This window comes from Mustela putorius, unplaced genomic scaffold (assembly GCF_011764305.1).
Source record: "Mustela putorius furo isolate JIRA1106 unplaced genomic scaffold, ASM1176430v1.1 tig00003854_pilon_pilon_pilon, whole genome shotgun sequence".
Taxonomy (NCBI): Eukaryota; Metazoa; Chordata; class Mammalia; order Carnivora; family Mustelidae; genus Mustela; species Mustela putorius.
In genome coordinates this window covers 8,925,968-8,948,726 of record NW_025422006.1, presented here as the reverse complement: position 1 = coordinate 8,948,726, position 22,759 = coordinate 8,925,968, and the positions used below count along the sequence as shown (strand labels likewise).

At 41.2% G+C, this 22,759-nt stretch overlaps 1 protein-coding gene across 1 annotated transcript in view; it reads left to right on the top strand.

Annotated features, from left to right (window-relative positions):
* The window catches only part of TRPM3 (transient receptor potential cation channel subfamily M member 3), a 251,974-nt gene that overhangs the window by 5,425 nt on the left and 223,790 nt on the right, over positions 1–22,759 (top strand). The window contains exons 2-3 of the mRNA XM_045065092.1: positions 7,645–7,858; positions 11,269–11,393. Coding sequence (XP_044921027.1) covers positions 7,645–7,858; positions 11,269–11,393 — 339 coding nt within the window. The remainder of the gene's footprint in view (positions 1–7,644; positions 7,859–11,268; positions 11,394–22,759) is intronic.

The following is a 22,759-nucleotide window of genomic DNA, read 5'->3' as shown; positions in this document are numbered from 1 at the left end:
TGCAATAACCAGTGACACCACACATTTGCTCTCCGAGTATTTTCCTTCTAGGGAGCTTTCACATATACGGAACCACCCTCAGTGTGAAATTCTTGCTGCAAAACTCATAGCTCCAGGGGCTTAGGAAACTGGTGTCAGCAAAATTATCTAGCAATCTGACCCAACATGTCATCCTTGGCCACAGCTTCAGTTAAAAGTACCCATTTAAAGATGTGGCTACAAAGAATTTAAAAAATGAAATGATGCTTATCACATTTCTCAACAGAAAGGAAAATGGGCCAAGTGTCCCCCTACAGCCTTGGAAGAAAAGCATTCAAAATAAGTGTTCAGATAGTTCACAGTGGTCTTACCACTCCTCCAAGCAAGCACTACTGACCAACCCCAGTGGATAATTTCCCAGAATTAAAGATGGTGTTACAAGACCAGGAAGAGGATTTACTGTTTCCAGGAGCGTGGCCAGATTTATCATTCTGCAGTTCTTTTACATTTTCATTTAAAAAGGCGTGCAAGGTGACCGGGGTCAAAATTTAGGCCTACAAGGGTGACTCATTCGTCATCACAGCCAAATTATGCCTCCAACTCTCCAGTTCAGAATTCCAATCCAGTCCAGAATTTTAAATTATATTTTAATTAAACAGCCCCAGCCTGTCCTAAGTTGTAATGGCGATCCCTCACACACATACACGTGCGGGTGCGCACACACACACACACACACACACACACACCACCAGCCTTTGCCCACCCTGGGTGTTACAAAGGCAGAACCATATTGTCTGGTCTCTGACGCCCCTGTGACCTCCAAGTTTAGTTCAGAGTGAGGCCATGGGTGAAGTCAAGTCCTGTTTTGATGAGTGAATAGTAACATTTCTACGGACTTGGCAGGAAGAGTAGCTTTAGAAAAAACTTCAGTGAAGTCACTTGCTACCCAGAAAGACCTTTAGCATCATCAGGCAGAATAAAAACTCGGGCTTCAGCTACCAAAGCCCTGTGCCCCTGGAGCAAAAGAAATCCGTAGTTTTCTCTCAGCGTCTCACAAAATTTAATTCATAAGCTTGTGGTTCAGAACTCAAAATGTGTGTTCTTTGTGAAAATCACACTATATGCCCCCAAAGCACCTAAGAACAGATCCAATAGGACAATTTCAACCAGAGCAAACTCCTATTTTTAAAAAATATTTTATTTATTTATTTGACAGACAGAGGTCACAAGCAGGCAGAGAGGCAGGCAGAGAGAGAGAGGAGGAAGCAGGCTCCCTGCTGAGCAGAGAGCCCGATGCGGGGCTCGAACCCAGGACCCTGAGATCATGACCTGAGCTGAAGGCAGAGGCTTTAACCCACTGAGCCACCCAGGCGCCCCAAACTCCTATTTTATATAGAAATTTCCCGAAGTGCTGTCTGGGTGTCATTAGCTCATCACACAGGCTTCTGCTACAGGCGAGGTGCTAAAGATAGAAAAGAAAAGGAGCTTATTCTAGGCCTGGGCAACTTAGAAATTATACAGTGAGTGACTAAGGGCATGTGGGCGAAGGATGGTTTAGGCAGCCCAGGGCAAAAGGAGCATTTTTGCTCTTGACAGGTACTTTCATGTAGATAAACACCTGCACCAGTCACGCCCCCAGATAACTCAGAACTGAGAAACAAACTGCTCCTTTAGCCCATCTGCTGAAGAGTTAAAGGCAAGTTATTTGTTGTAGGCAGAAGCCATTTATAAGGTGAGTGTTTGGAACCTTCATTCAGTTTTCATGTATTGGTTTTTCTGTCATACCAGGTGATTTTCCACAATTTAGTCCTCACGGTGTCCTGTGAGGTGGTTGGGATCACCCCCGTATCATAAGCGAAGGTGTGCAAATTGGCCAAAGGACTTACAGTGCCCATACCTGATGATAGAGTGTGATACTGCTCATGGTTAGAAAATCCATAAATGGAAGCACGCCTCACTGTGTCAGAGTACTGCCCAGGTGACAGGATAGAGTATCTGCATCAGGAGGGCTTCTTGTTACTTGCAAGGTGATCCCTTAGCAGTCAGTGAGCTCACAGGTAGACAGTCAAAACTGCTTATCTTGACAACCAAAACAGCTCCTAATTTCCAGTCACATTGACTACTTATTAATTGCTCTGGAGACAACCGTTTATGACCTTGAAGCTGCTGATTTGGCACATGAGTTAGCTGTGTTACATTATAAGCTCCTGGAGAGTTCCCGACTAACCTGCTTTTTATGGGTGTAAATTCATAATTTTAAAAGTTGACATCTTCGGGTCATCATTAAGTGTCATTTTATCCCTTTGTTTTAATTAGCCTCTTAACCCCCAAATCATTGGAGTTACTAAACCATGACAATAACAAAAACAATTAATGGATTCCTTTAAATTCTTCCTTTAAAAAGAAATCTTGCCTCTTATTCTCCAGGGGATTAGGTCATTGGTGATCATTTGGGTCACTGAAAATAGCTGTGTTTTCTTCTTTATGGTCGCCTGAGTAATTCCTCCGGTATCTCTCCCGTTCGTGCTGTTCCTGTGAGTTTCATATAAAATATTGAGTGATCTTTCTATCTTTTGGCACGATGAGAAACACAAGACACCGCTTAGAATCTTTGGTCTGTGGAAGAGTTGTGATCCTTGCTTCTCATGTGGTCCCTGGGAAGCTAGTCAGAGATGCAAAACCACAGGCCCCACCCCAGCCCTACAGGACCAGAAGCTCTATTTTTGACAAGTTCCCTGGGAGAGTTGTGCACACTAAATTCTGAGAGGCACAGGTCCACCGAGAGTTTCTGCAGCAGCATTGGTTTTAATCATGAACTAGATGAGTGGTTGATGATTAGACGGCTAGCTCGGAGGTCCCAGTCACTCACTTTCTCTGGCTCTCACTGTCCTTCCCTGTAAAGCAGAAGAATTGAACCCAATGATTTCTAGTTCCCATGATTGCTAAGATACTTCCAAGTTCCCTTCCATTTCTAAGATCGACTACTTCATAGCCAATATGAAAGTTCTATCAAAAATCATGGTCAGGTCAAACATGGTCCCTGCCCTCAAATATCTTGCAAGCTGGGCAGATAAAACGGACAAGTGCAAGAAACAACCGGCAAAAAAAATCCAGTTGGGTTAGGTGGAGAGCTACGCTGCATCGATACGAGCTTGCATTCTCAAGGGAAGTCGCGTAAAGCCTTTGGTAGAGGAGGAGGATTTCTGTAGACAAGACAGGGGTGAATTGGGTATTCTAGGACTTAGGGAACAGCATTAGCCAAATGCAGAGAGAAGTGGGGAAACACCTCTAGGTGGGGGCAGGCCAAAGTGGGGAGGGCCAGGACAGGCAGCGTGAGGGTTTACATAGAATGTTGCACTTTGAACGGAGAACTAGTGGGATCAAAAAGGAGCTGGATAAAGAACTCTGTTGATGTCTTGGCCAGGGCATGGGGTGGAGAAGCCTGTTGGAGGCTGCTGCATCATTAGAACTTCGAGACTACTTCTAGGCGAAAGAAAAGGAGAAGGGAGGGGCATTTTTAGTTTGAAGTCCAGAGCGAGGACTCTAGAGTCAGCAAACCTGGGCTATGGACCCTGTCATTACCACTAACTGTCAGTTGAACTTGAGAACCTGAAGGATCGTTTCTGCTCCCCAGCAGTGAAATGTGGCTGATACCAACCTCCTCATTACTGAGAGGAATCATGATAATACATGTGCTGGGGCACAGTAAATACAAAAAGGTCTTGGTTTGGGGTTCGGGAGGGGTGGTTTTTAATAGAATTAAGAAATTGAGAGCAGAAAAAAATATATGAAGAGGTTCTACCGTCAGTGTGACCTTGCACAGACTGGACAGCAAGTGCCTCTGTTTCCCCATCTGTAAGACAGAGCTGGAGACAAGGTGACCCAAGGTCATTCATTCCCTAGTAGAGCACTCAGAGTAACAAGACTTCTGTGATCACAAGCAAGCTTCTCTTAACTAGGAAAAAGATTAGGCTGCTTCAAAAGGAATTTTAACAAATTCAGTAGGGCTGTGTGTGTGGGGGGGGGGGGAGGGGTTTGTCACTTTCCTGGGCTTCTTTTTTTATTTTTTGAAGGCAGAAGAGGGTAAAGAAGAGAACAGTAACTTAGGAAGCATTTTTTTTTTTTTTAACCATCTCCTACACTAAGCATTTTGGGTTTGTATGGTTTGGAAGCCTTGGGAGTCCCAGCCCTAATTTATTTCACTAAATACCCCTTTTCAGAATTAGTCAACATGACAGAAATTCAATTCAACAGGGCCGCCGAACTTTAACTACTCAAATGGCATAGATGCGGTATACAGGCAAAGAAAACATTTTATTCTTTCATCTTATAGCATCTATTATCCAAGGTTTTCCTTAGGGTCACTCAGTGAGTTCATAAATATAATAATAGAGATAATAGCATAGCCTTTATTGAAGAAACACTGTACTTGCTTCTACGGTGGCTGTGCCCACTCTTTAACCCCAAGGCTCTTTGCGTGGCACGAAAACACACATCGTTATTGAAAATCTCTGTGGTTGTGTATCAGAAAGGTCTTGCCCTCTGCAGGAAAGTTTGTGTGCAAAATATGCCACTTCTCGTATTATTCTGCTGGTATAATGTACTTAGCTAAAATTGCCGACCCTTACCCTTTCCATTCTGGAATTGATTGTTGCTGTGTAGATTAATTTAATAGAGAATTAGCTTATTAGATTCCAACACCTCTTTAGATTTCTGGTCTATGTGTGTAGGAAACGTTAGCTCTTTGGTATTTCTTGATGATGCAGTTTATGTTGTCAGGCTGCATTCATTTTTTCTGCTACTTGGCTTCACATTCCAGCTAAATATATTTAAAATGCATTTTAACAAAAAAATTGACATAATTTCTGAGGTTTTTGCAACCATGGGGTCTCCTAGGTCCAAAAATATTGCAATAAATTGTCACCTCCTGCATAACCTCATTTGTGTGTACATCCAAAAGTGTATGTTTGCACGATTACACATCGTTCTGTTCTTTCTGTGGTTGTGCTACTTCAACATTAATACTTAACAAATTCCAAAGTTAATCAGTACCCTTCTCTCCTCTCCCACACAGCATAGAGACTTTAGAATGCTTTCATGCTGGTAACTTCCACAATTAAATGTGGTATTGTCTGGTGCTGTAGTTCTAGCCCTTCTCACAGTAAATTAGACCATATCATCATTTTATATTCTATACCCAGTGCTTTTTTTTTTTTAGATTTGCTGCGTATTTGCTAATTTCTTCATTAATGATTCTTCCTTGTATCCCAAATCATCCATTCGGGATTGTGCAATTTCTCCCTGCTGTATATATTTTAAAATTTCCTTCAGGGAAGTCTGCTAGAGATAAATTCTGTTTGGGTAGTCTGAAAATATCTATAATTTGCTCTCATCTTTGGAAGATATTTCCGCTGAATGTAGAATTTTACACTGACGGATAATTCCTCTCGGCGCATGGAAGACAATGGTTTGTGGCATCCATTTTTGCTGTTGAGGAATAGACCTTCTCTCTTACAGCAGGTTTCTTTGTAGGTGATTTGTCTTCTTTTCTAGCAGATTTTGAAGGTTTTTAAAATTTCCCTCCCTTTGGTGTTCTCTATGAGGTGTCTCTGAGTGGTGTTTTTTTGTTTTTGTTTTTGTTTTTATCCTGCTTGGGATTCATGGACGTTCCTGGATTTGAGAATCTGTATCGTTCAACATTTCTAAGAAATTGCCAGCCAGCGTCTTTTTGAGTATTGCTTCTTGCCCATTATTTCTTTTAGTTCCATCTAGAATGCAGATCATCTCCTCCAAGGTTTTCAATTTTGCTTCTGTTTTTAATTCCTTTGTCTCTATAGGCTGCCTCTGGTCAATTTCTCTGGATCTATCATTAGTGTGTCTAATCTGTAGCTTAATTTTTCTATCATATTTTTCTTTAAATTATTACTTTTTTATTTCTCAGCATTGCTTTTCATTCTTTTTCAAAAGGATTGGTCATTCCCTATAGTCTGTTTTTCCTTACTGATGCATTCAATAATCTCATGTGTGTTTTTAACAGATTAAATATAGCTATTTTATAATCTCTGAATATTTCAATATCTTTGAGGGTCTTATTCTGCTACCTGTTATTTCTTTCGGTCTTTCCAGCATATTGCTGGATGTCCTTATGCGAGACGTGAATTTATTTATTTTTTTTACTATGAAATGTTTATTTTCCTGCAGATACTCTGCAAGCTCTGGATTGAGGACTCATTCCTCTACAGGGGACTCTGCCTGCCTCTCTGCCTACTTGTGATCTCTCTCTGTCAAATAAATAAATAAAATAAAATACTCTAGTATTTTTCAAACCACACTTATAGTGTGAATGTGGATCAAAGCCTTCACGAGGGCCCCCTGGTTTATAAATAATCAGAGGGGAATTTTTTTCCCCATCCACTCAGAACCAAGGTAGAAGCAGGCAGGTTTCCTTGCTCTCTTTGTACCTCAGACTTCTGCTCACTTGTTTCTTCCTTACACTTGAGAATGAGCCCGTTGAAGTACCCCAGCTTACATGGGGTTTCCCTGTTAAACTTGTCCATACTGTGCAAAGCCGCTAAAGTAGGTTCCCGCATCTGCCAGGGTTTAGGAGAAACTCTCAGGTCCAACGCCTGCTTTGGTCCTTCCTTGTTTCCTGAGGTTCCAGCTTCTGCTTTGTTTGGGAATCTGAATATTGGCTCTTTTCATGCCCGCTCAGCAATGCATTTCAGAAGGCTTTCAGATATATTTGCCCAATATTTCAGTTGTTTCCACCTAAAGGTGAAAGTTTTTATATAATTAAAATGAGACCTAAATGAGTATGTATGTGCTTATATACGTGCTTATCTTTGTATGTATTTATAGCATTTCATTTACATATACTTAGTATACTTATTTCTAGATGCATCTGCTAATACCTTGAAATCTGATAAATGCTTTAATTTTTTGTATTATTCTATAAAAATGATTGGCATGCCTTTTGTCACTTGTCTTCTTTAAGAAATATTTAGTGTGCAGGGGCGCCTAGGTGGCTCCATGTGTTAAGCCTCTACTTTCGGCTCAGGTCATAATCCCAGGGTCCTGGGATCGAGCCCTGCATCGGGCTCTTTGCTCAGCAGAGAGCCTGCTTCCCCCCTCTCTCTGCCTGCTTCTCTGCTTACTTGTGATATCTCTCTCAAATAAATAAAATCCTTAAAAAATATTTAGTGTGTAGTATTATAGATTAAATAAATGTAATCAGCTGTTACCATGTTTTAAAATTCTCCTTAGGTAGAACTGCAGAACTTTTCCAAACTGCTCAGACTATCGGGGTTACAGAAACCAGTAATGTCTAGGCCCAGTCGGTGTAACTGGGGAAAGTTACGTTTTAGAAATGTAACTTTTAGAAAATCGAACCATTTTAAAGTTCGTAACAAATCACAATTTCAAGAAAACCTTTAAAAGCGATGAATCCCTTCATCAAACAAAGACTCTCTTGGTGAAGAAAATGATTTGCCTTTTTTCAAAAGTTAGATTTCATATGAGAGGTTTTCTTCAAGTACTGGACACGCTGTTGCAATCAGTAAAGCTAAGCAGCAACACACACACACACACACACCTGCAGCCCCCCCGCCCCCGCCAACCCAGGCAGCCCTGCCCTGTCTCCCTAACTGGTGGCCCTTCTTCTTCCAGTATGTGCGAGTGTCCTTCGACACAAAACCTGATCTCCTTCTGCACCTGATGACCAAGGAATGGCAGCTGGAGCTTCCCAAGCTTCTCATCTCGGTACACGGGGGCCTGCAGAACTTCGAACTGCAGCCAAAACTCAAGCAAGTCTTCGGGAAGGGGCTCATCAAAGCAGCCATGACCACCGGAGCGTGGATCTTCACGGGAGGGGTTAACACAGGTAACTGGAAGCGGGACAGGGAAGGGCAAGCTGAGGCCACGGGGGTGCTGTCACTAAGGCCATTTTCTCCTAAGGCTCAGTATATGTGTGTCCCCCTATCTCATCTCCCATCCTGTGTGTCCTCACGGGCCGGTCGCTCATCCTCTGATTCTGCTTCTGCCCTCCGCGACCAGCCTGATAACCATACAGGCAGTTCTCAACCGTGAGGAATCACTTACACTTGGGAAACGGGTTGGGATATTTAATACTCGACTCTACAGAATTTGTAAACCTGACTAATGGAATTTCGCAGGATCCTTTCAATACCTCAGGTTGCCAGATAAGTATCCAGTAATTTTTTTAAAGAATTACCTTTGCTCTAAATTGGAAGCTCGCATCTGATCTTGAAGGGATTTTCAGCTAGGTGCAAATAGCTTTCGTTGTTATAAAATGCCCGTTACATCTGGGACATAAATTGTGACAGCAAAGTCTGGAGTACTATTTGTTTATTATTTAAAATAGTTTATTAAATCAGCTCTAAAGCAATAGAAGACACTCTGATTTCCCAATAATTTTTTTTTCTCCTGCCAGGTTAGTTTCTCTACATTGTGACGCAGGTAGGCTGTCAAATCAATTCTCACAAGCCCACTACAGTTAAGTGCTGACTTGTCGCACATTATTAACGTGCAGTAGATAATAGAATGGATGCCTGTAAATTGCTTTGCCGTATTTCCCCCGGCCTGAGTCAGAAGGGCCGATCGGAAATGCACAAGGAAGACCGAAGCAAGTTCATTTAAACTTGGTTCAAGGCTCTAAGTCTGGGCATCCCACCCGCATTTGGAATTGGGGAAGATTCAGCATTACCCTTGGCTAACTCATTTTAAATAAGAGGTTATCTCAGTACTGTTTATTCTCATTTGTGTGCAATTTGGGAAATAGTGCTGCAAGACCAGCACTCAGAATTCTCCCTGATACCTAGAGTTTGTGAACAGCCTGTGACTCCACAGGCACATTTCAGCGGGCAACGCCGCTCATGGCCCTCGCTCATCATTGTTCTGTGCGATCCTGACTCTGTCTGACCTGATCTGACCGTGGCCTGCCCAGTCAGCCCTTTACTGTTTACTTGGTAGTCATCAAATACCCACAGAGCAATCATCTCTCAGGGGCTGTTCAGCCTTTAGGCGCCAGCTTTCATTCCGTGTCGCGGCCTCATTCACACGTGATCATTCGACCTTTTGCCCTCCTGGCGTCCCCGCCCCTCACTGCAGACCCACTGCCAGGTTTCTGAAGGTTCAAAAGACTCTCTTAACAATCTTCTGTTTCTGGGAATGCGGAATGTCCTTTATTACTTTTTTCTTTTATGAAATACACCCAGTATCAAAAGAAGAAGTTATAGCGTGAATACCGTAAACCAAATAGTTCATCTCGGCCTCACCCCAGGCTAGCGCTCAGTCCAGCACCCAAAGTCGGGGTCTAATGGCGGCATCTCAGGTTAGGTAAGAGGCAGTGGTAGGACTGTGGCTGATGGAGGGCAGGCCATGAGGATAAACTTGTCCTTGATAGACCCTGAAAGTTTTGCATATAAATAGCGGGGAAATGAACACTGATATTCCCAGCTTAATTCTTGCATTTGCTTTTCCTTTGCTTTTTTTTTTCCCCCCACCATTACTCTGTCTTAGAAGATCCCTAGATAAGCTCCCAAGTGAAATTGATAATCTTATTTATCAACACTGCAAGCATGGCTCAATGTGAATCAATGCTATTTACACTCTTTTATTTGATTTTTTTTTTTTAAGTAGGGTCTTGGGGCACCTGGGTGGCTCAGTGGGTTGAGCCTCTTCCTTTGGCTCAGGTCATGATCTCAGGGTCCTGGGATTGAGCCCTGCATCAGGTTGTCCACTCAGCAGGGAGCCTGCTTCCTCCTCTCTCTCTGCCTGCCTCTCTGCCTTCTTGTGATCTCTCTATGTCAAATATATAAATAAAATCTTTAAAAAAAAAGAAAGGAGGGTCTTTCTGTTTTCTCTTATGACTATTTCAGAATGGCGTGATTCATATGTGTCTCCTCTCTGGTTATGAAGTTGCCTGGGGCGTTCTGTATGCTCTGTCCGTTCCCTGCAGTGCTGGAGCCCTTACTTGGTTCTAGCACCTGAGACACGTGAAGGTGAAGTAAGATGCTGACCCGCCCCGGCCTGCCCCACGGGGAGTTTTACCCTCATGTGTAATAGCGACTCTCAGAAGAATATGTTACATAACATACCCAGCGATTCAAGATACGCCAACTGCAGTCCTACTCAAAGGGAGGGGAAAATCAAATCCAACTCAGCTTTCGTGTAGGAGATGGCACTACATGTGAAGTTTTCCTTGAGGAATGGGTGGAATTGAGATAAGTGAACACAACTTTCCTTAGAGAATATAGTTTGCATCTTCTATAAAAATGGTTTGAGAAGGAGGTTAATAGATTAGAAATTGCGTCTTCTTTCAGTGCAGCTTATCTTTATTAAAATACAAGAGATAGGTTCCCTGCCATCTTGTAAACTGAATTTTTTCACTTTTAACTGTGGTGAGGAAGGCCGCGGTGATGGAGAAGGCTATTATGAGAGAAAAGGAAAACAGTTCAAATGATGAAACTAAAAAACTATATTTTCAACTTAAATTTTCCAGAGAATATGCCAAGGTTTTCTTTCAAAGTAGGGTCTCCACATGATGTGTCAATAAATAGGAAGATGAAATCAAGGTTAACAAAATATGATCGAAGTAACTACTCTATTTGAATGACTCTAACTTAGACACAAACTGTGGCATAGATTTCATGTAATATTCTGTATTGTGCTTTTTTTTTTAAAGATTTTATTTATTTATTTGACAGACAGAGATCACAAGTAGGCAGAGAGGCAGGCAGAGAGAGAGAGAGAGGAGGAAGCAGGCTCCCCGCTGAGCAGAGAGCCCGATGTGGGGCTCGATCCCAGGACCCTGAGATCATGACCTGAGCCGAAGACAGAGGCTTAACCCACTGAGCCACCCAGGTGCCCCTGTATGGTGCTTTTTATAGGATATACTCATGGTATCAGTTCTCAGCCATGCTAATACCTTTATACTTAGAGTACAAGAAAAAGATTCCCTAAGTTTAAAGAATTGTATTTGTTTTGTTTTTTTAAGACATTGGATGTTTTTAAATTGTTTTTTCCTTGGACAAAAAAAGAACTTAAAGTCGAATGAGAAACCCACTGCTAGAGTTCATATAAAAGTCCCACAAATATATCTGACATTAGAGCCACAAATTTATGTTCTGTTCTGAACATTTCTATAGAAACATGTTAAAAATTTATAGTCAATGCGTTTAGCCTTGCAAGACACATTTATCACAATTTCCTTTAGAACAAGAGAAAGTCATTGCTTTAAAAGAAAGAATAATTACTTCCTTTTCCTCTCAGGTGTTATTCGCCATGTTGGAGACGCCTTAAAGGACCATGCATCCAAGTCTCGAGGGAAGATATGTACCATAGGCATCGCCCCCTGGGGAATTGTGGAAAACCAGGAGGACCTGATTGGAAGAGATGTAAGTCCTAGAAACTGCCCCGGCCTGTGACTTCTCCTAGAGTGCCTATCAAAAGAGTAAGATAAAATTAGAACTCAGAATACACATTTTAGAATACTCTTTTGGTCCCCACCTCCCAAAAAGAAATTCACGTGAGGAATAATTTATTGGAAGACCATGTATTTTCCAGAATCTACCTATATAAACTCCAGCCTCAGTTCTTATGATCAGAAAGATCCTAAGTAAGACTTACACACTACCCGCTTGGTTTGAATCAAGTAGTGTCTTTCCTCACCCATCAAATCTTCTGAGTGCTGTTGGCCTGGTTCAGTTGAGATTAACTAACACCAGGTCACATCAAGCAACATGAGCTCATCGACTGCCACATGATATGGGGACCTTCACACCCAGTCTCCAGCTTCCTTATTATTCGAGTGCCCTTCAGCTAGCTCAGGAAAGCTACAGGGGAAGATTCTTTCCGAATCTGATTCTTGCTGAATGCTTGGGTAAGGAGTAGGCACAGTTGGATTCTTGATTTCCCACTCAGAAACTTTTGACCAAACTCAGCAAGTTGCTGAACTCTGTTTCCTTCTCACAGGTCCAGAGCCACACATGGCCCGATCAGTCAGTTTTTGCCAGAGAGAACTTATCTTATTTTTTCTGATTCGTCATTTTTCTTCTGTTTCTTCTAAGTCCTGCTTTTGTTTTGCTTTGTTTTGTTTTGTCTACCACCAACTGGTTATCCCCAACCTCCTTTGGAGGGTTTTCTCTCCTATAATCCACCAGACTTCTTCCCCTATATATAACCTATCAATTCCAACTGATAGGAATTGTAGTTAAACTATATGTAATGGCCATACTTTTATTCACTGCTTTTTTCCCCTGATAATTTTCATAATTAATTATTGGTCATTGCACCTCTACATAAGGTCGATACACTCTTCCCTTCCTGATCAAGACACCGTAGGGTGTAACAAATGTGCTCCGTGGTTTTTCCAAGTTCCATGAGGTCTGTTTGAACCAAAAACTGAGAGCTTGAGAATTAACTGGTCTTAAATTGCTCCTTCTGTTGCATAGCAATACAGTGAAACCATCTTATTTTAATACAGCACAGCCTCTGCAGTTTTTAATACAAGGCAAAATTCTTTGAGTAAAAAGAGAAATCAAACATCATGAAATGCAGTAAAACACTCTTTAAATCCTTCAGGACCTTTAAGTGGATATGAAGCATCCTAATTTATCTAGAAAACATGGGGTAAGAAATGAGATATTAATTTTATCAGTGTAATAGTCTCTTGACTAGAATTTTCTGGCTGTTTTATATCACACACAGCTTGATTATCTCAAGCAGCAATTTCCAAAGTGATATGTAGGCAGAACTGACTGGAAAAACAAACATGGCTGATTTTTTTTTTTTTTTTTTAAGAGTATGTGGAATTAGTCTTTGATGAAATATACTTGGGTTAATGCTTCCCTCAGATTCTGAGCTGGCTTTGAAGTTGATGGTGAACTAGAATAAGTGCATTTTATTAGCAAATGACTTTATTATTTAAAAATGTTGTGATGATTCAGAGGTCGTTTTTAAATGGGCTTCAGGATCTCTATTGTAAACCTGAGTTACTATTATGTAGGGTTTTTTTTTTTGGTGGGGGAGGGGAACCACTTTGGAACTTTCTTATTCAGATGAACTATGAATAAATGGAAGCTGATGATTTCATTATTCAAATAGAGTAATCAAATAATGACCTCAGTTGCCTAAACATTTGCAGACAATGCTGACCTACTGCCTTTCTGTGTCATTTTTGTGTGTCTTAGAAATTCTGTGTGAGTGCAGACAGACAGAGCTTCCCTCCAGTTTGAGCTCCTTTCCTCTGATTTCACCTGCTCTCACGCTCCTCCTTTTTATTCTTAATTTCTTTCTACCCATATTTCTTCCCAGTTTTATGCCAATAGGAACTTCCTTAGGCCTATGCCAGTGGGTCTTAGTGGCATTGCCTGACTTCCCAATGAAAAAATTTAGTCCTGATCCCACTCGCAGGGGCTAATAGAGGCAAACCGTGGTTCGCGAAGGGCCAGGTGAACCTGCAGAGACCATTGAAGAAAGGATTGACACTGACAGGTTGTAAAAAGCACGGGAAAAACAGTTGCATTTTACTTTCTCGATAAATCTTTGACCGAGAGCTATTGAATTTCAACCCCTCTGGTTCAAGGCCCTGTCCCCAACCAAACTCAGGAGTTGGAATGTGCATAGGGTTTCCAGGCTCCCATAGAGCAATGGAATTTGTTCTTCACATTCTAAATTACTTGGACCAAAAGTGCTGTTTTTTGGTGTAAAGGATTTAGGGCATAGTTTGAGGGAAATTTTTATATGTGTTCAACTATTCTAATATTATAATTAAAAAGGAATGTGGTGCTACTTTGTCACAAAAAGAAATATTTGAATACAATATTAGTGGTCACTCTTGAGAATCCACCTAAAAATCATGGAAGTGGAAGTGTTATCCGGTAAACTTCTTAAGTAGTTACACAAATTTTCACAGCCGGCCTAATTTAGTGCCATCTGTTCTTTTCTGTCCATTTTGTATAATCAAACTTACAGTAATAAGCATCAAGAAAATAAACCTGAGAGCATCAGACATGAGGTAGCAGAGGAAAAAAAACTAACATATTATTAAAGACCTTCAGCATTTCAGAATTCTATCGGAATTCATTTATTTAGAAATAAGTAATTGTATTTTTGATCTGGTCTATGGCTGTATTCCAGAATAAGGTTGAAGCAGCACAAAATAAATGTCAAGGGAAATCGAAGAAACTTACATGAAATAAAAATATGAGGGTAAAAGAAAGGCTCCATTTCTTATGCCTAATATTTTATTACAGTAGATTTATTTCCAGGCTGATAGAATATAAAGATCCTTTTATTTCTGTGGGGATGACTCTCTAAAGGGCAGTTTCAGAAGCTGAACAATCAAGTAGTTCTATAGTTATTTTATCGGTAAAAGTGGTAGACACAGCAGTTACTATCCTTCCTAGCATGGATTGTCCCTTTGGAATGGCACTATAAAGGCAAAGACTAGTCCTACACATAAAAAAAAAGAGTTAAACTTTCCCTTGGGTCTGCTTCCAGATATCCTGAATCACCTACCTCCTTTCCAGTCTTATCTCTTAGCCAGACTTCAGCTGCGACTTTAAAAATATTGGGCATGTATCTTTGGCTTCTCAGAGTTCAACTTAGAACCGTATGTGTAGCAGGTGCTCAGGAAATACCGATGAAGACAGACTGGGCATGATGAAATTCAGACTACAAGGAAAATTAATGCTATAGAAAAAAATGAAATGATACCTCTTACCTAGTTCACAACTTTACCACAATTTTATCTCCATGTACATTCCCAAGCTTGATCCTACTTTGGCAACTATAATGAAAGCATTTTTTAATCAAGCATCAAAATACAAAACTGCTTTCTTATGTAGCAACTCAAGGTGGGAGGTGGGTGTTGAAGCTTCATGTTGGATATGGGCACAAAGAAGAACGGAATGAGAACAGGCTTTTCTGTAACCCCTTTGAGAGATGCATGATCCACCCAAATGAGTAATGAACTAGCCGTGGTTCTTTAAATTTAAATCTCTTCTACTCTGTTTAATCAGACCTTCAATTACTAGATCAAAACAATAGAATTTGATGAGAAATAATGTTATGATTACTGAGATGGTAATAACTTTTGCTCTGCCATGAAACGTGAAAATAAATACTGTTCAGCTGTCTAGTTTTTCTACTCCTCTGTGATTTCTCCATATGATTCCTACTGCCCCATTCTGTTATTACAACCCGTGATCTACTCTTCAGTCAAACTGATCTCAGGGCTTGGTTCCACCAAGATGTCTTCCATGACTAACTTCACCCATAATGTCATATCCCTGATTATAATTCTTCTAACAATGATCCTCTCTGCCCATTTAGGTAAAAGTTCCTCAAAAGTAGAGATGAAATTGTCTTTGTTTATTGCCAACCACTAATACACTACTTTGCACGAATGGGAGGTACTGACATGTGACTTAAAACTCTGTAAGAGTAGATTCCTTCGTTTCTAATTGAACTATAAAAATCCTTGCTCTATCTTTATATAACTTGTATGAGCATAATCATAATAGTAGTAATTACAATTTATTGAGTTCCTAGTCGAGGAAGCTCCCTGTGATTGCATGTATTAGCATTATGAGGTATGTATTATTATGTAAGGAAACTAAATAAGGGCTAGAACTAAGGTGCACTATCTCCAAAGCTCATACACTTATCTAGTAGCATGTCAAGTAATACAGAAGAAAATATTTAAGGGTGTTTTTATTGTTAGTTGAGATACTGGCAAATACCTAATGCCTATAAATAGAACTAAGAAAATAAGACTATGAGAATGACCAGTACCCTTTTCTTTGTACCTAAGGATTCTTTTTTTTTTTTTTTCCCTAAAGGTCGTTTTATTGTAAAACCATAAATACAACACTGACATGAAATCATTTAAGTAACTGATCTTCTCTAACCATTTAAAGGATGTCTTTTTGCCTTGGCATCAACCAACTGGGAAATAATGTTGCAAGAATTCGGGGTATGGGGGGTGAATTCTGGACTAGGGCTTTTGGTGATTTAAGGAACCAAGTGGAGCCTTCCTCTTCCTGGAATGTCCCACTTTCAGATAAGAACAGACAGGTAAAAACAGCAACATTTAAACAGCTCAGTTTTAAATTTTATTACTCTGTAAAAATCTTTTTTTTTCCTTTTTTTTTTTTTTTCCTTCTTTTCCTTTCCTCCATTTGACATCAGATTCTTGATCTGGATGGATGATGAAAGTATCCCCATTGTAAAGTCAGGAAAGAACTTCCATTGAATTACAATTTTTACAGACTCATTGTAGCTTTATATTTCCCTACTTTGGAAAACAGTTTGACCAGAATTATTTCAGGTAATTGAGCAGTTCCTGAAACCTTTATAATTTGTCTTTTCCCAAATCTAGACGAACAAAATGCATGTCAAATTAAAAATCCAGACATGATCATAAGAAAAAACACTTTTCATTTTCACTTGAGGATGAAAATTGTATTTGGGAAGCTTTCCAACCCATGAGCTTATGTGGTTATTAAATTATCATGACAGTCAGTGATATCTTACATTTTCCCCTAAACCATAGATTTATTCTCAGAATTTTATAACCTTTAAGAGTTCTTATATTTAATTGGAAAGTATTCTTTCAATGCCATCTTTATATTTGAAGCCATGAAAAAATCAAGTTTAATAACACACCAGATTGATAATTCTCATATCATTATCAACTCAGTGTATTTGTCACCTATTTCTAAAGCAGGCCAAATATGACTTCATCCTGTAAGCTCAGAAAGCTTCCCTGTAATGGTTCTCGCGTGGACTTTAGTGGACTTCCGTGTCTAGGTGATATAAGATGTTTCCAGAGGACATGAGAGGAGAAATTCAAAGATAAGGAAACTCACCCAAGTCTCTAACAGTCATACAAGAGCCAACTCTAGCTAACCCTAGACCACATTCCAATCCTGGGCTGCATTCGGTGACGTAGGGAATGCAGTTTCAGTGAAGATAGTATTGAGTTTGGATTTGGATATGTTGATTTCAAAGTTGCTTTGAGAGGTGTGTATCAAGTGTCCAGCAGGACACTAAGTTTTTGAGGTAGAGTTTCAGGAATAAGATCTGGCTATATATTCAGACTCGAGGGACCTCTGCATATAGATGACAATGAAAGCCATTGTGGTGGATAGGATCACCAAGGGAATGTGTGTGGAGTGAGGGATCCTCACAACTACACCTGGATCCTGATGGTATCCAATATTTAATGGTTAAGCAGAGGAAAAAACAGCCTGCAGAGAAGACCAAAAAAGGGCCAAGAGGTAGAAAAAAATCAGAGAATGTTGTGGAAACCAAGGGAACAGGTGCTTCAGAAGGATGGAATGAAGGGCAGTGCCCAGAACAACAGAGAGACAGAGGAGGAGGAGGACTTGGACGCGTTCGTTCTGTTTATCAAGCCAGTGTTGTCATCACGAGTCAGAACAGTCTCAGAATGATGAAGGGGCAGATCACAAGGGGTTGACAAGGGAGAAGTGAAAAAGTAGAGATCCCAGTAGAAACCAGCCTTTTAGAAGTTTGGCTGTGATAAGAAGTGAGTAGCTGAAGGGGGCTGTAATTCGCGGGATTTTTCTTCAAGAAGGGAGGGACTTGAGTTTGCTTCTGTGTTGATGTTAGGGGAGAAAACAGGGATAGGGAGAATAGAATTGATGAAATAAGTCCTAGGGTGGCCCTGAGGAGATGGGGTCCAGATCTAGATCTAAAGGGGAGAGGAACCATCTGTATCCTCACAACTGAAGGAGAAGAGGAAAGAGTATGTCTGCAGAGGATTGATGGCAGGATATTGAAGTTTCAGCCTGGAGGTTTTATTATTATCCTAATAATAATAAATAACAACACCAATAATCATAATGGCACCACTTTCTTTGAGCTTCGTGCATCTCAGCACACATCACAAGTGGTCCCTTAACGCCCGCAACGGCATTCAGAAGTTGTTTTAATATCTCTGTCATCCTTCCATGTCTCTGATGATAAAATTAAACACAAAAAGATTAAGTAACTTGCCCAGTGTTGCATGACTAATAAGTCATATGGCTGGGATTTCAGCCTACACCATCCAGCTCCCAAGACCGCATCCTTACCTATGATGTGATATGACTTCTCCATAATCATAGCAGCGATCATCTATCTGAGTTCATATGTGCATTGGGCCATGCATTTTATATCTCATCTAATGTTTACAGTACTCTGATTAATCATTATTAATCAAGTATTAATTGACATATGGAGATGCTGAATCACAGAGGACAGCCTGCTTTGGTTCACCCGACTGGCAGGTGTGTAGGTGTAGGTACGGGAGTCAGACCATCTGCCCACTGAGGAGGCTGGGGTGAGGCATCAGATGGCCACCGTCTTCCACTTCCACATTGGGAGTGGAAGATGGTGGCCATAGCCCCAGCAGAAAACAGGAGCCAGAGCTGACTGGAGCCCAGGGAGGAGGCAGGGAGGCACTAGAGGGCACAAAATTACGATGCACCAGCGAATCCAGAACAGAGGGGAGAGAACACATTTTGAAGCCTCAAGATAGCAATAATACGCTATTGTGTTGTCTACAGCTGTGTAACAAATTACCCCCAAATTTAATGGCTTGACACAACACTGATTGTGTCACAGTTTCTGTGGGTCAGAAATTTATTAGTAGCTTATCTGTGTGGTGCTGGCTTGGGTCTCTCTTAAGGTCACAGTCAAGATATCGGTTGGGGCTGCATCATCTAAAGGATCGAATGGGGATACGGTACCTTCTAAGATGACTCACGCACATGGCTGTGGGTAGGAGTTCCTCCCCATGTGGACGTCTCCAGAAGGCTGCTTTATTATGGCAGCTGGCTTCCCCCAGAGTAAGTGATCCAAGAGAGCTAAAAGGAACCCTTTCATGACCTAGTTTTTTGCAAGTCGACACACCATCACTTCTGTTTTATTCTATTTCTTCGAAGTGAGTCACTGACAACTGCAGACTGGATGGGAATATTTTCAAAGAATTTTTTAACATATTTTAAAACCACCCCACGGACACATGGTGGTTTCTTAAGCAAGTAACCCGTTTTAGAACTTAAGGGCCTTTTTCCACTCTAAGTAGGCCCTTAACCTGGTCGGTCCGTGGCTTCCCTCAGGACAGGCCAAAGGGAGGTAGGCCAGAAATGAGGACGATGTAACCCCCGGCGAGCCCATGATTTGAGGGACTCGTTTTCAGAATGCTGCAGAAAGACACAATTGTTCCACCTGTGGATTTTAGCCATGGATTTTAGGCACCTGGGCACTCTCTGGGACAGATGTCTGGGTTTGCTGGGTTTTTGCTTGGATTGCTGGGCAGAAAGGCAGCATCTGGGTTTCATATGACCTTACTTTATACCTAGACTTGCAGCCGAGCTGGCTGGATGGGTACCAACCAGCCCAGTATCCCTGCTAACACAGGCCTCACTAGGCTTATGAGGACACACGGTGTCTTTCTCTATTTGGTTTTCATCTCCTCCTCTCAGTCCCTATGTTCCTCGTTCTCAAACAGAGAGTGCTGCCCACGTCTCGGCAATATCCCCTCATCTCTCCCAGAAAGCAGGCCTGATCCTACGAGAACCTTGCCAGTCCCTTTTGTGTCTCTTTCTGCAAAGCACAAATCCCATCTTGCCGCCCACTGCCGCCTCTCCTGACTTCTGCATACTCTACAGTTCTAGATGACTCATCTGGAAATAATCTGATCAGCTGTCACAAGGATTTCAGTGCTCAGCTGAGCCACTGGCAAAAATGTCCAGCAGCAAAACCAACCATAATATCCTTTATGAATTTAAAATCAGGCTGGCTCCTCCATCTTCCCTCTAAATGGCTCCTGGCCTGTATAGGAATTTAAGATCTATGTGCTGTGTAGATTTAGAGGAAAGAGTGTTTGTGGGACGCGTTTGCCCAAAAGACTTCACTTCTCTGAGCATCTGTAGTTTTGCCTATATGGTAAGCACAGAATGGGTTAATCCATGGAAAAGTTGTATCATAGTGGCTGACATAGAATAAGTGATCAGTAAATCCTCATTTTCTTCCTGCCTAAATTAAAATTATAGTGCTATTATGAGGGAACAAATGCTTCGGTGTTCTGCCTGCCTGTTACTTGCCATGGGCATGTTGATATGTACCTCACCGGGTCATAAGTTCAGGGATTGCCAAAGGCCTGCGATGGATGACTCAAGAACCCATTTGAGCTCAATTCAATTCTGTTCAGGAAAGGAGTTTCAGATGAGCCAACTGCCCTTGCACTGTAGAAAGCACTAGAAAGGGGAAGGGGACCCCAGGACAGGAGTGACCCACCTCTGTGTCCTTTTTCTGTGCTACCTTGGAAGAAGCAAATGTACTTTTCAACATGGGCTGTTCAGACTCAATCTTAGAGGTAGAAAGTCCTTAGAAACCACAGACAAGTGGTTTCAATGTAATTTGAACATTCAGTGAAAAACATTACCTAGGTGCAAAGTTGTATGTCTCCTCAAGCCAGCACAGTACTTACCAGGAACATTTCCTCAAGGCATTCTTAATGTATGAATACAGGAAGAAAGGAATGAGTTGAAAGACTTGCCCAAAGTCAAAAATGAGTAGCTGGAGGAACTAGAATGCCCCTTCCCCATTTCCTGACTGCCCACTAAGTACTCCTGAATGAGACCAGAACATGTGTGAAAGTAGCTAGGAAAACTCAAGCGGGTGTCTTAGATCAGCTCCCAAACGATCCAGTGAAGTCTCCCCGTGGGTAAGAAATGTAGCAAACGGACATCAGCACATAAAAAATGTTCAGATTTTCCATGGTGTCTCTGGATGGGTCACCTCCCGGCAACTGTAATGACCCTAAAAGTACATTACATCAAGAGCTTTCACCTTCATTAATCTCTCTCCTTTTTTTTTTTAAAGATTTTTATTCATTTTAGAGAGAGAGTGGGTGGGGGGCAGCGGGAGAGGGAGAGAAGTAGACTCCCTACTGATTGCAGAGCCCGACTTGGGACTTGATCCCCCAACCCCTGAGATCATGACCTGAGCCAAAACCAAGAGTCCGCTGCTTACCTGACAGATCCATCCAGGTACCCCCACCTTCATTAGTTTCTTAAACATTAATTTAGATTTCATTGCTTCTTTGTTTCAGAGTCAAGATATGCAGAGGCCTTGGAACCAGGATTTAACCAGTCAGCCAGTACAAAGTGGTGTAGATGTATTAAAGAGTGCAGAATTCTTCCATCTCACCTTGAGGGACAAGAAAGGGGCAAAAATATTATTACTTAGAGGTATACTGGCCCATGATACCCAAAGAATACAAAGTATCTAAAATCTGCTTCTAAGCAGATTTCCCATCTAGGTATATATAATTCTGTATATACCAATAATGAAGGCCTTTCAGATGCCATTCAGCCTTCATCAACCAGGATTCTACATCTGAAATATGAACATGGAAAATTATTTGAGTGATTCTCTTCTTAATTCGCTCAAAGATAGTGTATAAGCTGGACGATCTTTTATTCTTAGGGGAATCATCCATTATGTATAAGCATTAGGATTTGATGCTCTCAAAAAACAGTGGCTGAGAGATGTGTTAGAGCCATCTAACACGTCTACAAGTCCAGAATGTGTCACACTTGTTCTTGCTGTGGGCTCATGTGCGTACACACACACACACACTTCCCAAAAGTGCTTTTTTATGAGCTCTTAATAATGCAAGTAGATGCATTACCTCCAAAATTTGTCAGAGGGAAGAATTCATTTGTATTCATGTGACACAAAGGCATGACTTTTTTTTCCCCCCGATTTGAGAAGCAACAGGAAGATATGCAAATTGTAACTCAAACAAGAATAGACTGCTGGTATGTTTGTTATGAAGAATATTAACAGGATTTTGCAGGCAAGTAGACCAACATGCATTCCTCTTGAAGCACTTGGGGAGCTCTTTCCAACTTTGTAGCTAATCCACCAATAATTCCAGAGCCTCGCCTTCTTAAATGGCCCGTGAGAGGTGACAGAGTAAAAACACGTCACGTGGTGTGTTTTGCCAACTGATTGCTAATTTTTTTTCTTTACTTAAAAAGATTGATTCAGATCTCTTGTGGAAAACAAAAGTCTGTGATTTGTCTGTCGTCATATCATTTTGGTCACTAGCTTGCAGTGGGAAAATCAGTTTGTAGTTGGTAGAGTAAAGCCAAGCTCGAGAAGGAATTCCCATTTGTAGATTGCCTGCTAGGAACCAGGCAAAGTGCCCGGTACTTTGCACCTATAATCTCATCTAACCCGCGAAGTTAAGTGGTGTTCTCACTTCCCTTTTACAGATGAAAAATGTGAGCCTCAGATTTATACAGCAGCTGGCAGAACTCATGGGATTCGGACAGATTTCCATGGCTTGTATGACCAGGATTCTCAAGGATATGGCAGAAATCTTCCTCCAATGATGATAGCAAAATAAATTAGGGCATTTTACTTACTTTCCAGTTGTTTATCCCCTGTTACACAGCAGACGAAATCTCTGCCAAAATAGGACCACCTGTAACTTACCTTCATATGAGATCAAACAAAACGGGGAGCAGTAAGATGAAGAAATTAAAATTCATGTGTGCAACTGTAAACTTGACCCTCTTGCCATGACTGATCCAAAGGAACAGTATTTCCAAAGAGCTGGTTTCATGTATCACAAGAAAAGAAGGTCCAAACTCAGAAGATTGATGCCCCACTGTCCTTAGAATCCTGTGGGTGAGGAAACATAGAGAATATAGTTAGATGATTTAATGCAGTTCTG